General features: G+C 42.8%; 2 protein-coding genes across 2 annotated transcripts; both read right to left on the reverse strand.

Annotated features, from left to right (window-relative positions):
- Nucleotides 1-4,801: 4,801 nt before the first annotated feature.
- LOC134217075 (uncharacterized) lies at nucleotides 4,802-5,536 on the reverse strand. Its single transcript, XM_062695833.1, has 3 exons — nucleotides 5,471-5,536; nucleotides 5,241-5,405; nucleotides 4,802-5,188 (listed from the first exon to the last, which is right to left on the reverse strand). The coding sequence occupies exons 1-3, from the start codon at nucleotides 5,525-5,527 to the stop codon at nucleotides 4,859-4,861; spliced, it is 552 nt and encodes a 183-aa protein (XP_062551817.1). The 5' UTR covers nucleotides 5,528-5,536; the 3' UTR covers nucleotides 4,802-4,858.
- Nucleotides 5,537-16,660: 11,124 nt separating this feature from the next.
- Nucleotides 16,661-17,395, reverse strand: LOC134210041 (uncharacterized). The gene is made up of 3 exons (XM_062686064.1): nucleotides 17,282-17,395; nucleotides 17,053-17,220; nucleotides 16,661-16,993 (listed from the first exon to the last, which is right to left on the reverse strand). Exons 1-3 carry the CDS (start codon nucleotides 17,393-17,395, stop codon nucleotides 16,661-16,663), a joined length of 615 nt encoding a protein of 204 aa, XP_062542048.1.
- Between the last annotated feature and the right edge of the window lie 770 nt (nucleotides 17,396-18,165).

An 18,165-nucleotide genomic window follows, 5' to 3' on the forward strand; every position in this document is an offset into this window, starting at 1 on the left:
CATTCCAGCAAAGCTATTACATAACCGAATCTCGGATTCCTGGAGTTGGACGTTGCACTGATCGCTCAGCGCGTCCACCAGGTCCGCAGCTTCAGTCATTTCATCCAGGCCGCGGCACAGGATGATCGATACTGGACATAGGGCTCTCACTTGAACCCCATCACCCAGTACCTCCTCTGTCAACTTTTTATACTCAGCACTATTCTGAGCAGCATCCCGTTTTAGGACGAGAATTATCTCGCCTTTCCGCGTTCGACGGATGCAGTTGACGTCGCCTCCTAGGCCAGTAAGCTTATCGTCGCTCCTCATGGCCTTCAAGACATCGGCATAGCTTTTATCGTCAGACTTGACAATGATCGCTTCGCCTCTGTCTTTCCGCTTACCGTTGCCATTGGAAGGCGCACCCTTTGTAACACGGTCTCTACCCGTCCCTCGTCGCTTCGTTTTCTTGGGATTTACAACCACAGTCCAAGGTTGTTCATCGTCATCGGCTCTGTTCCTTAGGATCGGCAATTTGCACGACCCTCTCCCGGCGTGATCCAGTTTCCTTCCTTGGTGGAGGAACTGGTTTCGATTTAGCTTCATTCAGGTCGGCCTGCACGACCTTGCTTAGCTTCGGAGTTGCTCCGCTAACGGCCATGCGTTTTTGAAGTTCTGCGGTATGGCTCTCGGCCAACCGCTTCTCATCAGTGAGGCGACGAATCTTTGATTCAGCCTCCTCACCGACCTTCGCCGCCTGGCTTATCGCCAACTCCTTTTCCTCAGTAAGAAGCCGAATCTTCCGTTCTGCCTCCTTACTGGCCTCTAGTAGGGACCTCCACTCCGACTTCGCCTCTACCACCACCGAGCAGAGGGTTAGTACGGCCTGTTTGAAGTCCCTACTATATCTGCAACGGTTGTCCTGAAAAGGCATAATCACGTCCGTAATGTCCGTGATCACCTTCATTTTCTGGCCGCCGCATTCCTTGTGGCTGGTCGTCAACGACTTGATAACCCGGGTTAGAGTAGGGCCGTCCATTTTGACCTCAACCGGCACATCCTCAGACCCACCACGAGCCTCCCCGTCGCCTTCCCCCGGCGATCTTTGGGGTGACCTATTAAGGCCACTTCGTCTGGTGAAAGGATTCTCCTTTTCGCCAGACCCACCATCAACATCCTCAACGGTATTTTTGTAAGAATTTGAAAAAATCATTGCTATTGGGTCCCCCTTACGGCTGCTGTAGAATCCTGCTGGAGTAGTCGCCTATTGTGATCCCATGGTTATCTATACATACCTTGCGGCATGCAGGGAGGCCATGCGAGGGTTAACACTTGCGTGTTCAGAGCCAGATCAGCGCAAGTCAGGAATGTGCATCTGAGCCTACTCCCACGCAGTTGGTCAGACTGGTAGCAGAATTGTACCGCGTGCTATAAGGCCCGCCACAATTTTACGGGACGGAAGACAGCCTGGCCATTAGCCCATTCGCCGTTTCAGGTCAGTGTCACTCGGTCTTACTAAGAGAATAGAATGACCCGACTACCAGCCCTCGCTCCACAGTATTACAATATCCAAAGACAAAGCCAGTAGACATGCAGCCAATATGCCATAATCAGGATACCTATCACTGGCGTTAATCCTGATGTGCCCATTAGCATTCCCTCGGCTATTGCGCGTGCTTTGAGCGGCACACGGTCGCTTTGATAGGGCCTGCTTACGGACTCATGCAGCTTTTGATAGAGATTTGGCAGAGCCCACTGCCAAACCCCACCACTGCCTGGCAGGCCCCCTGACTCACAGATACCTAGGGGAGGGGTCGTCAGGCCCTTGGACATAGTCCCTGTTGCCCGTATCCACAAAACATGGAAGAGAGAAAGTATGTATAGAGATCCTAGTTTGTTGAACAAGGATTTCTGACACGCAAGATCTGCAAAATATCATACCTATTTGCCTATTTTAACCGTTCAGCACGCGCGCGGCCCTAGAACGGTCATGCAGGCTCGTTCACGCTGTATATCGCCAGCGAGGTTTCTTCACCACCAGCCACCTCTAAATGATATAGTTTGGCCAGCAGGATACGGTGATTGACTTTATCGAAAGCTGGTTTCAGGTGTACACGGAATTCACTTGAACACCATGCTCAATAAATTTCAAGCATATCGATGTGAACTGATGAGGTTTGTTGATGTACACGTACATTTTCGCGGCCCGGAACAGTTCATTGCACATAATGATTTCAAATACTTTAGATCCTGCACTGAGTAAAGTCACAACGCGGTATTTCAAAACATCCTATTTGTCCCCCTTCTTGAAAGCGAGGACCATGATGGATTTCTTCCAGCACTCGGGAAAAACACCTTATGAAAGTGACCCAGAACATGTACCCAGGTTCATCCGTCAACTGCTGATTTCCTAAAATTGACCCTCATACTCGGTAAACCCTTCTACCGATATCAATCGGTTCAAATATGGCCCAGGGGGTTGGTAATGGAAGGGTCAAAACTGAAACCATTAATGTGCCATTTCTAGAAAGAAAAAAACTAAAATTCAAAGGATAAGCATTCAAGCACTAGTCTTCTGAGTGAGCGCTAAACGAGTTACCACTTAGGGTCTGTCTCATTTGGAGAATTAAACTGAAATTAAAATCAAAAGTGGCATTTAAATAATTATCGGATAACCCTGCTTGCAGAGCAAGATTATTTTTATCAGATATCGAATCATTTTTCATCGATGTCTTATTGGAATTGCTGTGTAGCACCAGCCATTTTTATGACCGGGTGATTTTTTAAATTTTCGAACTGTCACTTTTAAATTTAATTCTCCAAATGAGACAGACCCTAAGCCATCACTTTACTACTACTCAATTGATTCAACGCAATTCATGTTTTCGTGAAGACTGCAACGTAATGGTCTCAATGATCATACATTTTTGAGAAGTGAAATAATTTATTCCGTTCCGTTACCCAAATATTTTTATCTTTTTTCCAATTTAATCCATTCACCCACTTACGCCCGGTACTCTTTTTTTTTTTTTTTTTTTTTTTTTTTTTAACGAAGGGTAATGAAATCTGCAAACAGACACCTGGGAGGCGAACTCCAGGTAGTGTGGGGATGGGATCACCACTCCGACCCACTAAAACCAACTCCTTCCTCTCCAGTCATTCCCCGGCCCGCAATTAAGCAATACTTCGGGGATGACTATTGGGCATTGCGCCCCCTCCATGACGTACACAAGTGCACGTATGCGCCTCAACTCTTCGACACTCCCATGCAACACATTTGCACAAGACACACTGGCACCACATGTGCCCCAACACTCCACCTACCTATGCCAGCGAATGACTGCAAGGGTACAACAGGTACCTTGCAGGAGGTACCCCATGCCGCCATCTCACAGCATAGGCAGTCCTCACTCAGTGTGGTGTTCACCCCATCCTGCAACAGGGTGGCACCACTTGTCTACCAAGCCGGAGGCGACCCTAGGTTGGTGGCTCCTATGCCGCTCCTACCTCAGCTACGAGGCAGACCCTTTCATGTCTCCTATTTCTGAGGTGCCGCAGAGGCATCAACCCCCCGACACTCCTGCCAGTCATAGCTAGAGACTTTCGTGTCCCCTACTTGAGGTGCCGCAGAGGTATCTGCCCCGACACTCCTGCCAGGCCTAGCAGAGACTTCACTCATTCCGTCCCTGACAGCCGGATCACACTACTGCCTAAGCAGCCACTCTGACCATACGTACCATGCAGAGTCTAACTTGTGTGCTCACTCATACATTCAGTCCCAATCGCTTGCACCACTTGTGCACCACTCTCTTTGACATTCAGTCACTCACTCCAGTGGGGGTTGTAATACCCCCATCTCCCATTTTTGTCCACTCTGTGCACCTCCTGTGCATCGTTTGGGCGTGGAACACCCGGCACGTCAAGCGTGCCTAACACTCACCTACCCGGGCTTTGATATTGTCAATAGGACTCCATAAGGTACTATGCCGATAGCACCCACCCATTGACGTTTCAGAAGCCCAGGTAGTCCCTCAGCCAATGTGGTGGTCTCCCATCCTGGGACAGGGTCACACCACTACCTTACATGTCTCCGATTTCTGAGGTGCCGCAGAAGCATCAACCCCCGACACTCCCTGCCAGACGCAGCGAGACTTTCGTGTCCCCCTACTTCTGAGGTGCCGCAGAGGTATCTGCCCCCTGACACTCCTGCCAGGCCTCACCAGACTTCAGTCATTCTAACACTACCGACCATGCGTACCATGCAGAGACTTACTTGTGTGCTCACCCATACACTCAGTCCCTCATTCTGTGGGGTGTTACGAGTGTCCCCCAACTCCCATTCGCTTGCACCACATGTGCACCACTTGGGGGTGTGTGGGTACCACCCACTGCCACCCGCTTGCCGCCGAAGCAGCCCTCACTCTGTGGAACCTCCACAGGCTCCGTTAACGACCTGGCTAATTGTTTCACCCCCCAGGCCATTCATCCCTTCGGCACGGGTCGCCTGACACCTTGGGATTCGGGGTTAGGGGCTTGTATGCTTTAAGCAGCACACGGTCGCTTGATAAGGTTTGCTTGCGGATATGTGGTTTTTGGGAGGGAATTAACAGCGCCCCCTGTTAACCCCACCACCTCCTAGGCAGAACCCCCTGACTCACAGACGGCTGGGGAGGGGTCGTCAAGCCCTTGGACATGGTCCCTGCTGCCCGGTCGCCCGGTACTCTGAATGCCCCAAAATGTAAACTTCATTATTGTAATGCAAATTGCAACTTAGTTATATTTTTTTATTTGAATATATCACTATGTGTGAATGTCGAAAACAAGGCCAATGGCAATAAAAAACGGTTCTCGGATGCTTACGACCAGAGAAATTGTTCACTTATGTCTTTTTAGTCCAACGCATAATACTTTGCGAAAAAACACAAAATAATTCCCTTTTTGGCCTCCTAGAATTCAGCTTCAAATGGGCCTTCCACCGATAGCCTTCCATTGGGTAGATGGTGGTGAACGAAAGATCGACCAACGAGTTTTTGAACCTGTAGGCTCCAGGTTTAATCGGGCAGCGAATTTTGGGCTCCATACTTTTAAAAAATCCTACCAATGGACCTTTTTCATCGTTCACGTACCGACAGATGTTGGTCAGGGTAAGCTTGTTGAATTGATCGCAGGTTTTGTTATCTAGCGTACATCGTGTTATGTGGATGACCAGCTGCAGGAAGAAACTGAACAGTTATGCCGTTGATTTTATTAGAAGAGCATACCTCCAGCGGTTCCTGGATGACATCCGTGATGGTGAAATTTCCATGAAATTCTACTGAACTGATGCCGGTGGTGAAATTCAGTTGTCCCGGAAACTGGATTACAAATTTATCTGCGTTTGGCTGCGGACATATTGCTGCTTCCTCTTGAATGTACTCTTTCACACGCTTTGGGAATTGTAAAATCAGTATCATCAGCTACTGTTACTCAACTAAGAACATATTGCACTTACAGCACCTGTACCTCCTTTCATGTATAAAAGAATCAAAATTATAACTTTATTCACCATCACTACTGACTGGTGCTCGCGATATACACATAGATTATTGAAGAGAACATTTTACATGTCTGATCAATTTATATGATGATTAGAGCAAAGTAGCAGACCGTGTCAGTGCTTTAATTACTGATTATCCATAATCACGATTTTGTGGTATTTGGATTGACGTTCCCGCAATCAGAATGGCTGTTACATGCTTAATTAGAAGTTTACAAAAGACCGTGAAATTTTCCAAATGCTATCAAGTTATTTCATGAGTATTTAACAAGTGTACCTCATTCCGGGAGGAAATAGATTGGCGGGATAAAAAATAAAGGATCAATCACTTTGATATTTAATTATAATCATCCTTCAGGCCAAGCTTGGGAGTATGTCATGAGGGCTGACCGTCGATGAACATTATTTGTAATATTCAAGACGTATATAGATGTGTTGAAAGAGCTGTTTGATAAGCCAACAAAGCGAAAATAGTAGCTTTTCTGTGTTTTGGCTGTAAAAAAAAAAAGAGTTAGCCCCCCCCTAGAATTTTTCCTTAGTTATGCCAATGCAGAATCTCCCCATATATTAAATTCATCTTATTCGATTCGACCCATTTTTTATTCAAAGACTTCAAGTGCGTGTTGGTCCTTCATGAGCATTGTTCAGGTCTCGTGTCCGTAGAGAACTACCGTTCCGGTCGAACGAGCGTTTTGCGAATGGTCAATTTGGTACGACTGCGAATTCTATTCGTACGAAGCGCCTAGCGAAGTCCAAAGTACCTACTTAAGATTTCCTACCACGTAGTGTCACCGAAATTATTTCCTGGAATCGTTTCTGGCAGTCACCAGTGTGTGACCCTAAATGGCCGAAACGAAGCTATGACAGCAACTGTGGATGCGTGTGCACACCGCGGGGGTCAGACTAGCAGAGGCAAAATCATGGCTTCCTGACGCTTTGTTGATTAGACTCGCTGATGTGGCGAGATCTGTTAATGCCGCTATGTCGATCCACTGGCAGGTATATGCTACAGATCGATCAAATCCAGAGTCAAATCGATCCAGTCGATCGATACTACAGTCGATCCCAGTCAGGTCGGGTAGAATCCAGTCCAAATGCAGTCAGGTCAGTCGGGTCAGTCAAATCGATCCGGAGTCAGTCAGAATCAGTCAGATCCAGTCCAGATCGATCGATCAGTCGGGTCGATCGATCAGTCCGATCAATCAGGGAGTCAGTCAAATCAAGTCCAAGTCGGTCCAAATCCAGTCGAGTCAATCCCAGATCTAGTCAGGTCAGTCGATCGGTCGGTCCAGTCAAATCCAGGTCAGATCCGGTCCAGATCCAGGTCGGGTCAGTCCCGTTCAGTCGATCATTCCAGGTCGGTCGAATCGATCGATCGATTGAGTCGGTCCAGATCAGTCAAAATCCCGGTCAAGTCAGAATCAAAGATCAGTCCGATCCAGTCGATCAATCCAGTCAGTCAAATCAATCCAATCAATCAAATCATCCAAATCCAATCAAATCCAATCAAATCAATCCAAATCGATCAATCAATCAAAATCGAATCCAAATCAGTCGAATGGTCAATCAAATCCAGTCAAAATCCAGTCCGATCAATCCAAGGTGATCCGATCCAGTCAAATCTAATCGATCAAATCAATCCATCATCAGATCCGTCAAATCATCAATCATCCAGTCAAATCAATCGAGTCGAATCCAAATCAATCCAAATCCAGTCAGAATCGATCAAATCGATCAAATCCAGTCAAATCCAGTCAGATCTGATCAAATCAGTCAATCAGTCGATCGAAATTCCCAAAATCCAGTCGAATCAGTCAAGTCGATCGATCAATCAAATCCAATCAAATCATCGATCAGTCAAATCAATCAAATCAGTCAAATCAATCCAAATCATCCAAATCAATCCGAAATCGATCCAAATCCTCAAATCCAATCCAAAATCCAGATCAAATCCATCAAATCCAATCCAAATCAATCCAAATCAATCCAAATCAATCCAAATCAATCCAAATCCAATCAAATCAATCCAAATCAATCAAATCACATCCACAATCAATCAATCCATCAATCAATCATCAATCAAATCAATCAATCAATCAATCACAAATCAATCAAATCAAATCCAATCAATCAATCAAATCAATCCTCAATCAATCAATCAAATCAATCAATCAATCCAAATCGTCAAATCAATCCAAATCAATCCAAATCAATCCAAATCAATCCAAATCAATCCAAATCATCAAATCAATCAAATCAATCAAATCAATCAATCAATCCAAATCAATCAAATCAATCAATCAATCCATCAATCCAAATCATCAAATCAATCCAAATCCAGTCAAATCAATCAAATCAATCAATCCAATCAGTCAGTAATCCAATCAATCAATCCAATCAATAAGTCAGTCCAAGATCCAGTCAAATCGAGTCAAGTCAGTCCGATCCGATCCGGAGTCAGTCAGATCGATCCAGATCGATCCAGTCGTCAAGTCGATCCAATCGATCCAATCCAGTCGATCGAGTCAAGATCAGTCAAGGTCAGTCAGGTCAGTCCAGAATCCAGTCGATCCAGTCAAGATCGATCCAGATCCGATCGATCGGTCAGATCCAGTCAATTCCAGTCGGAGTCAATTCAGGTCCGATCGGTCGGTCGATCAGTCCAGATCCGGTCAGATCAGTCAATCCAGTCAGATCGATCCAAATCCAGATCCAGATCCAGTCAGAGTCAGTCAGGTCGAAGTCAGAATCAGTCCAGATCCGGTCCCAAGATCCAGTCCAGATCAGTCAGATCAGGAGTCGATCGATCCAGAGTCCAGTCCAGGTCAGTCCAGATCCAGTCAAGTCAGTCAAGTCGATCCGATCCGTCAAGTCCAGTCAGGTCAGTCAGATTCGATCGATCAGTTTCAAATCCAAGTCAAGATCGGTAAAATCGATCCAAGATCCAATCCAGATCAATCAAATCAAGTCAGAAGTCAATCCAAATCAATCAAAATCAATCAGATCCAAATCAAATCAATCCAAATCCGAGTCCAAATCCAACCCAAATCCAATCAAATCAATCAAATCGAGTAAAATCAATCCAAATCCAATCAAATCAAGTCAAATCAATCCGTCAAGTCAAATCGATCAAATCAAGTCAAATCAATCCAAATCAATCCAAATCAATCAAATCAATCCAAATCCAATCCAAATCAATCAAATCAATCCAAATCAATCAAATCAAATCAAATCAATCAATCCAATCAAATCCAATCCAGTCGAAATCCAAAATCAATCAAAATCAAATCAAATCCAAATCCAAATCAAATCCAAATCATCCAAATCCAATCCAAATCAATCCAGAAATCCAATCCAAATCGTCAATCCAGTCAAATCAATCAAATCAATCCAAATCAATCCAAATCAATCCAAATCAATCCAAAAATTTCACAATGTTAAAGCTCTATGTGAATATGTACGTTATATGGAAGATATTGATTTGAAAAATGTATTGGGTAACCACTTTCCTTCGATGGGACTCGAACCCATGATCCTACAGTACGCTAGACTGGTCTTTAACCAACTAAGCTACGGGACCTCCATGGCTTCGAACCTAGCGGCTACTGAACGCTCGAGATTCCCAAATTGGACGCATAGTCAAATCCTCATAATCCATTTATCAAGGCAATACTTCCACATGTGTATGACGTCCACATTAGAGGAGCGTGAGTATTTAGAATGGCGGCTATACATTCTTCATCAGCAACGTACTGATCAAGTGAGGTTGTAAGCTATTTGCCAGTCGGTCGTCAAGCTCAGACCGACCATTGCGAGGCAAGAGCACCAACTCAAGTTCAGTTCAATCAAAGGTAATTGCCTATTTCCGAGTTAAACCACCCGACTTGGACGTTAATTTACAATGTTATGAAAACTCATGTGAATATGTACGTTATTGGAAGATATTGATTTGAAAAATGTATTGGGAGGTAACCACTTTCCTTCGATGGGACTCGTACCCATCACGCTCTAATGTGGACGTGTACATACACATTGGAGTATTGCCTTGATAAATGGATTGCGAGTGATTTGACTATGCGTCCAATTTGAGATCTCGAGCTCGTTCAGTAGCCGCTATTGCGAGGCCGACGGAGGTCCTTCGTAGCTTAGTTGGTTAAACACCAGTCTAGCGTACTGTAGGGTCGTGGGTTCAGAGTCCCATCGAGAGGAAAGTGGTTATCAATACATTTTTCAAATCAATATCTTCCACCGTATATATTATTCACATATGAGTTTTCATAACATTATAAATTAACGTCCAGGTCGATGGTTTAATCCCGAAATAGGCAATTACCTTTGATTGAACTGAACTTGAGTTGCGTGCTCTTGCCTGCAATGCGTCGGTCTGAGCTTGACGACCGACTGGCAAATACACACAACCTCACTTGATCTACCGTTGCTGATGAAGAATGTATATAGCCGCCAGACATTCTAAATACTCACGCTCCTCTAATGTGGACGTGTACAATACACATGTAAATGTGCCTTGATAAATGGATTGCGAGTGATTGACTATGCGTCAATTTGGAATCTCGAGCTCGTTCTAGCCTAGGTTGCGAAGGCCGACGGAGGTCCTTCGAAGCAGATTGTTAAAGCACCAGATCTAGCGTACTGTAGGGTCATGGGTTCGAGTCCATCGAAGGGAAAGTGGTTACCTCAATACATTTTCAAATCAATATCTTCCACATAACGTACTATTCATATGAGTTTCATAACATTATAAATTAACGTCAAGTCGGTGGTTTAATCCCGGAAATAGGCAATTACTTGATCAATCAAATCAATCCAACTCCAATCCTCAATTCAAATCATCAAATCCAATCCAAATCTCAACTCAATCAAATCCAATCCAAATCAATCCAAATCAATCCAAATCCAATCAAATCAATCCAAATCAATCAAATCAATCCAAATCAATCCAAATCAATCAAATCAATCAAATCAATCAAATCCAATCCTCAATCAAATCCAATCCAATCCAATCAGTCCGCAGTCTGCGGAGGGTCCTAAATTTCCTCCACCTGATCGGTCGAGTCGTTGTCAGAGACCATTTCACCCAGTTCTCTCGACATTCTGGATGCGTCCGCCCACCTGTGTCTTCCGATTTTTGCGATGTGAACGATGGATGGTTCTCTCAACAGCTGATGCAACTCGTGGTTCATTCGCCTCCTCACGTATCGTCCGCTATCCACTCCCCATAGATGGTCACAGCACTTTTCCTTTCGAAAATTCCCAGCGCGCTTGGTCCTTCACGAGCATTGTCCAGGTCCCGTGGCCGTAGAGGACTACCGGTCTAATAAGGGTTTTGTAGATATTATTGTAGATTATTGGTACGGCGGCGAACTCTATTCGATCGGAGCGTTTCACGGAGTCCAAAGTACGTCAAATCCGTTTAGCTTCGCTTTTCAGTCTGATGTAGGCTTCCTTCATCCTCTCAAAGTTAAGTGCCATAATATCTATGTCGTCGGCGAAACCAAATAACTCGACGGACTTCGTGAAAATCGTCCCACTGATGTCGATGAATAGCAGACACGAAAGACCTTTACCTTGCCGTAACCCGCTGCGCGTTTCGAAGGGACTCGAGAATGCCCCTGAAACTCGAACTACGTACATCACCCGATTCATCTTCGCTTTCGTTCGTTACTAGCGCGGTACATTTGCTCCGTCTCTTCAAGGTCTCGATCTTCCTGCTGCCGCTTTTTCCTACGAAAATTCGAGTTTTGTCTGTTGCGCGCCGTTGTATCAATGTCTCTTCGCTCTTGCGGTGTTGCGGCAGTCTCGCCATGCTGCATTCTTCTCCTCAACTAACTCATTCGCCGTCATAACGGTCGTTTCTCTGATATCCGGAGGCACCGTGTCTAGTGCAGCGGTTGCGGTGCTCAGCCATCATCAAAACGCCGCGCCTATCTCTTCCGTTGGGAGTGCCGCTTCCAGCGGCTCGCGTAGTCTTGGATTATCTTGTAGCCACCCAATGTTTAGCCACGGCGTCCGACTTCGACGCGTGTTGTACACCGTCGAGGTTTTGACGCGAGACCTACGCGAGGTGGTGGTCGATTCAATATTCGCACTGCAGTAAGTGCGTACGTTCGTGATATCGAGAAAATTTACCGTCAATTACAACGTGCCGATTTGGTTTTCCGTTACTTGATTGATGATTTCCATGTGGCCTTGGATATTCTTGCGGGGAAGAAAGTGCCGGACTACCATTCCGCAGGGCTGCATGGTTTCATCGTTGGCCGTTGTCATTCGACACGGTATACAGACTATCGGTCCGATGACCGGTCATTTCTCTCTTCCTCCTGAACGTTCATGTCACCGATGACGATTATGACGTCCCGTATGTCAGCTCCAGATGTGCATAGAACGCTTCTTTCTCGTCGTCGGGTCTTCCTTCGTATGGGCTGTGCACGTTGAGATTAATCTGGACGAATTTCTTGCGCACCCAGAATAAACGATGGACCACCGATGAAACTGACATAAAGATAGAGGAACGGAGGGATAGCATTTCGCTGTCGAAAAAGTTTTTTCACAAGTGTATTTATTCTCTCCAAGTTCCCGTTCTTACGTTGGGGCTTCATCCGCCTGATCCTGATCCCAGCATACGAGACACGTTGACTAACGCGGCGTGTAAGGTGTCGAAACGCAATGTCGTTGGAGGCGAGAGCACCTCTTTAAGCAGCTTTAAGCTTGCATCGTCTGCTTGGAATTGTGCAACGATAATGCCGACAATGGGATGGGAAAAAGGCGCAAGAAGCAGTAGTCGCAGCTGCAGTAATTGCAACCAGGACAAATGCTCGCTAATTTTTATCAAGGGCAACCCACCGGACCAGGGCCCAAAGCTTCACTAACTGATTGCCAGAGGTAGAATCTGCCATATTCCGGTTATGAAGGGAACTGCTTCTTTCGGATATGAAGGTGATGCAAGCCAATAATCCACAGAAGTATGTCATGAAGTTCTCTCTCTTCCAGTATGAGTACTCCGATCTTCACGCAGTTTGCCGTCTGCTTAGTTGTAAAACCCGTTTCGACCTGATTTCAACTCTAAGAATATTAATCATTGAAAATGACTGCTAGTGTGGGCCTGGTCAACGGGAACTCTTACTCGCTTAAGAGGAAAACAACTGAGCGGAAGGATTTGAGGAGAAGGAAATATATGTGCCGTTCTTTAACGCACCTAAAATCTAAGGTGAACGTCAACATTTCGGACTTCCGGTCTAACTCAAGCCAAAGAGCAACGACATGAAGGAAGGTCTGATTTCCCCCTCTCGGCCGAGAGGGTCCGGAGTCCATGCAACAATCGAACAGCACGTCATCAACATGAATGGCTACATCTACCAGGTCGTCTACCAAGAGTTCAATTCGAACAACTATTCGATGGTGTCGAAAGTGGGCTCCTCAGAAAATCGGCACCAGAAGTACCGATGAAACTATCATCAAGTCGATTCAAAAGATACATGAACGACAACATCGACTACCATCCGACTACACACGAGAAACTTCACGCCATCCAAGAAAGATGTGTTTTTTCAGGCCCGTGAACAGTACGTCAACGGCTTGTCAGGTAAGCAATACCGTAACTGTTGATACACTTACCAAACATTTGATTCGTCTGCAAAATGTCACTCGCAGTCCCAACGTACTGCGAAGCCTGCGCTTCCGCGTGACAAAAATTATGAAGGCCAGAATGGTGGACCTCAGAAATAGTGATTTCTTCAATAAAATCTGTGCTCTCTCAGAAAGTGCTAAGCCGTTCTGGAAATTAACCAAAATTCTAAAATCCAAGCCTCGGCCCATCTCACGTTTAATCCTATCCCATTGATCCACCTACAGATACGGTGCCGAAATAGATGGACACTTCGTCAGCTCGAACAATCCTGGACAAAACATCAAATGACTTACAAATTTTATTCATTTAACTATATGTCTGTATGTTTTTACCATTGTGTACATCGTAGTAACAAGTGAAATCAAAGCTTCTTTGTTCGAACAACTTGTTTGAAGAAATCCTAACGTACAAAATTATGACAAAATTTGTCATAATTTGTTCAGTTTCTGATTTTTAAGAATTTAACGGTAAATCGCACATTGACAATTATATTACTCAATTATCAAGGAAAACAGTGTTTTTATGCACTTAAAAGCCCAAAAATCACTTAAACATGGTCAAAACGTGGACAGAACGAATCGCAATGTTCACATGACTGGTAGAACATACTAAAAGCTTCCGTATAAGAGGTTGTTGCGATAGTTTTCGGCGTATATATTTATCTCTTGTCAGTTTTGACCTTCCTTCGGAAGAGTCTATAATTTCACTTTGTATGCGTTACACTCGTGTTATGTTAATCTATTAATAAACCTCTTGAATTATGATAAAATGAATGGCAATTGAAACGAATTAATTTTGATATTGAAAATATAATTACAAAAGTGATATGATATGAAAATATAGCTTATTTTTCTGATTTGTTCAAAAGAAACAATTGATTTTAATTGAGGAACAGATAAGTATGTACCACAAAACCTTCTCAGAAAAGCAAAAACGTAAAATTTGAAGGGAATTTCAAAAATTTCTTCAGTGGAAGCTAAATGAAATGGGCATTTTTGAGACACTAATAGACACTTATATACATGTATTGCGTAAATTCTGAAATTTACTACTATAAATCTCACTCATTTTTAAGGTATTAAGCAACATTAGTTTTACAAAATTAGGCATGCATAAGGCAAAATACATGTTATTATTGAACGCTATTGAGTTTCGTTCAAATCAATGACTGATTTACGTGTTTTATTTAGTTATGGATTAATTAATATCAAGGTCTCTGGAAATTACGAGTATATATGCTGCCAGCGTAACGATGGTTACTAACCAACCATGTTACCACATGTACACAAAAGCTATTCAATCAGAGAGCGCCTGATGAATAGGCAACTTGACGTACAGTGCGAAATCATTCGTTTTGTTGTCACTCAACCCATGGGACCCGCCTTTTGGTAGGCAATTAATTTGTTATTTACACTCCAATCGCCGTGGGAGGTTGAGTAGTTTTATCTCATTTTAAATACTGAGTCTGAAAAATTTTCCTTTAAATTAAGGAAGGGTCAAATCTCACTATAGGTGGATTAATCTGGGTTTTTTCAAAAATTGAAAATAGCCCAAAAACATAATCGACTTGAGCTACCTCAATTTTATCCGAATCCTGAAAATTTGACAGGAGGCTTATTTTAGCATAAAAATTGTGATTCTTGGCTGACCGGTTGAATTTTCTATTCTTTTTGAAAACATGAAGAGGTCTAGTCCGCATGTTGTAGCCGATAACGCCACACAAACAACATCCATTAGCTGACAAATTGACGGGCTACATCATAACATCGAAAATATGAGGATCCCAGGCTATGACAACATCCTGCAGCTTCAACTCAAACTGCTTCAATTTCACGAGAACCTTTCGCTGATCATTTATTAGTGTCTCTTCCGACTTAGCTAGTTTCCATCGCCATGGAAGTCAGCGAAATTCAATTGAAAACCTGGGATCAGTGCTGAGATTTTTATTTTCATTGGGAGGAGCGACGCGACATTGACTTCCTCTCACTCTCTTAGAAACACAATCAAAACCAACACCCAACGTGTGGGAGTACTATCAGATTGGACAATTCGACGTTTGAATCTTTGTTTACAAAATCACATACGTCCTTTTAAATAAGCACCCGAGATGTGTCGATGCCACTTGAGATTCTACTGAAACTTCCCTAGTTACAAATTCACATTTTTTAATATTATTGGAAAAAACTGACAGAATAGAATTGCTATCGACTTGATTTACCTATTCAGATCTCTATTTGATCCTTTTTATCGCATTTTGCATATAAAAAATGTATTCTGGCCATAACTTCTGCGCCCATAGTCGGATATGGTCCTTTTCTAATAGGGAATAATGAAACAGGATTCCCCGTCTTATACAACTTGTTATGAGTAAATAGGTTAAGACTAAGAGTCCTAACATTTTTTAAATGTAGTTTACGAAAAAATGTGTCTCGGCCTAGAGTCCGATCAGCTAAATTTTAACAGACACAATGGGACACGATTCTTCGAACAATTGTTGCCGATTTGATTATTAATGGATTAATGGAAGCGGCTCGAAAATTGGAATCTTTTCACGCCTTTTCTGCGTAAAAATTTATTTTGACCATAGCTTCTGATTTTATCAGCCCAGTTTTCAATTTACAGCAATGGGACATGAATCCCAGCTGAATACAACTTGTTGCTAGCAAATCAATTAAGGATAAGTGGCAAAAAAGTGATCTAGACTTCTAGACACTCGTTTTTGTCTTGAGGAAATGTATTTTGGCCATAACAGAGCTCATAGCCCGATAGGGTAAATTTTCAATAAGAAACAATAAGACAAGACAGAGACAGGATTCCGCGTCGAATACAACTTGTTGCGAGCAGATCGGTTAAAGATAAGTACCCAAAAAGTGAGCTAGACTTTTGAAAATGCTTCCAAGCGCATTGTTCGATCTGGCCAATTTTCAATAGGAAACATAAACATGTTGCATAAAACATTGTATTTTGGCCATATCCTCGGATCTGGCCAATTTTTAATAGGAAACAATTAGATTTTTCGTCGAATGCAACTTGTTGCGAGTAAATAGGTTAAAGATAAGTGCTTGAAAATGAGCTAGACTTTTTTACTAGTTTTTGCCTAAGGAAAACGTATTCTGGCCATAATTGTTGAGCCCATAGTCCTATCTGGTCAATTTTCAATAGGAAACAATCGGACAGGATTCCCTATCGAATGCAACCTGTTTCCATTTAATTCCACCACTTGATCGTACCTTTGACAGTTGATACGTATTTCGACCTCAACAGTAAGGTCGCCTTCAGTGTCTCGTACTTCACTGAAGATTAATTATGTTGATTAAATTTCTTTAAATGTATTGCTGTGAATTTTTTATTTTAACCAGATTTTTATTCCTAGTTGATGCATAATTTATTAACCGTTTTTACTATATCAAATCCCCTATTTGTGTTATTAATTTTTTTTTTAATCCTAGCATGTTTGTACCAGTCTGTTGAGCAATGCCGATGGTCATGCCATCGCAGTTTCACGTCTTTTTCACCCAATGCATGAAACTTTGCGAAGACAGGCAGAACAATTCCTTCATCGGTTTGGTCTTGGAGTACAGCTTCAAGCTAGTTTGCCAGCGATAGCCTTCCAGGGGGAAAATAGATACAAAACTCAAATCAACGACGGAGTTCTTGAACTGGTACAATCCGGGCTTAATTGGACATTGAAAAATGGGATCAATGCTCTTGAAAAATGATATCATTACACCTTTTTGGTCGTTAATGTGTCGACAAAGGTCAGTCAGGGTCACCTTATTGAACAGTTCACAGCTTTTCATGTTCAGTGTGCAGCGGTTTGCTATAATGACTAGCTGTAAAACAAGGAAACGTTACAAATAGTTTGTAAAGCAGCTTATATTGCTCACAGTACCTCAAGTGGTTCTTGAATGACCGTTGTGATAGTGAAATTGCCATAGAACTTTATAGTGTTTTTATTACCCATGGAGTAGTTGAAGGGTCCCGGAAGTTGGAGTGCGAATTGGTCTGCGTTTGGAACCGCACATATTGCTGCCTTCTCTTGGACATATTCTTTTACGCGCTGCAATTATGAAACACATGTTCAATGTTTTTAATTATGCACTATTACAATGTTCACTTACAGCACAACTACCCCAGTTGTTCAAGAGAATTATTAAAATTGCAATACCAAGCACCATTCTATGGATTGTCAGAAGCACCTTGAAATAGAAATGATTATATGGAAAAAAATTCATTCGAGTTCATTTTATATGCATCATCATTAGGGCAATCGAATAGCATGACGATATTTTAATATTCATCCATAATTAAAAATGGTAAATTGGGTTATTCCAAGTATTTTCATGTAATCAGCTGACGAATAATTAAAATGCAGTCGAGAAAAGATGAACAGTGCATAATAGGCATAATATATACTGGGGCAAGTGGGATCTACAGTAAGGTAAGTTTAAAATGAATAGTAAAAACTCTTTAATGACATGTGAAACCTCTTGTAGGCAAGAGTGGATAGGGTATATGGTATAGGGTATAGGGTATATCACCATCAAAATTAAAAACTTTTAAGCGTTTTAATTTAAAGATTTAGTATTCTCTAAGAAGTTTTTTAGGAATGAAGAGACCCATCTTTTGAAATGAAAAGTGTATTTATCGATTGTACGACAATTCCCCGAGAACCAATTCCCCGAATGCAAAATCCCGAATGCAATTTCCCCGAATGTAACAATTCTCCCAAAAGAAATTATCTCCTGCAAAAACAATTTTGCGATCGATTGTATGCGTCCGAACAGAGCAGCATTCAAATATGCGTTAAAGAATGTCTTCTTGTTCTTGATCCTCCAAAATGTGTTGGTAAATTAAAAAGATATCAAAGTACAGTGTTTCCAAGTTTCTGATAAATCGAAATTAATTTATTGGCTTTTTTCGGTGATAATTATACTACTCAAAGCGAAAGAGAGTAGATGAAAGTAATGAAGATACAGATTCGATTGACACCGCAAGCGAGCGG

The sequence above is a fragment of the Armigeres subalbatus genome, chromosome 2, assembly GCF_024139115.2.
Source record: "Armigeres subalbatus isolate Guangzhou_Male chromosome 2, GZ_Asu_2, whole genome shotgun sequence".
Classification (NCBI taxonomy): Eukaryota; Metazoa; Arthropoda; class Insecta; order Diptera; family Culicidae; genus Armigeres; species Armigeres subalbatus.

Bases quoted from the DNA above. Each gene is read 5' to 3' on its own strand.
- LOC134217075 (XM_062695833.1), bottom strand. From the start codon at position 5,527: ATGGTGAATAAAGTTATAATTTTGATTCTTTTATACATGAAAGGAGGT. The intron at 5,406-5,470 runs GTAAGTGCAATA...CAATTCCCAAAG, and splicing joins TGAAAGGAGGTACAGGTGCT to CGTGTGAAAGAGTACATTCA. The intron at 5,189-5,240 runs GTATGCTCTTCT...TTCTTCCTGCAG, and splicing joins TCATCCAGGAACCGCTGGAG to CTGGTCATCCACATAACACG.
- LOC134210041 (XM_062686064.1), bottom strand. From the start codon at position 17,395: ATGAATTTTTTTCCATATAATCATTTCTATTTCAAGGTGCTTCTGACA. The intron at 17,221-17,281 runs GTAAGTGAACAT...TCATAATTGCAG, and splicing joins ACAACTGGGGTAGTTGTGCT to CGCGTAAAAGAATATGTCCA. The intron at 16,994-17,052 runs GTACTGTGAGCA...CTTGTTTTACAG, and splicing joins TCATTCAAGAACCACTTGAG to CTAGTCATTATAGCAAACCG.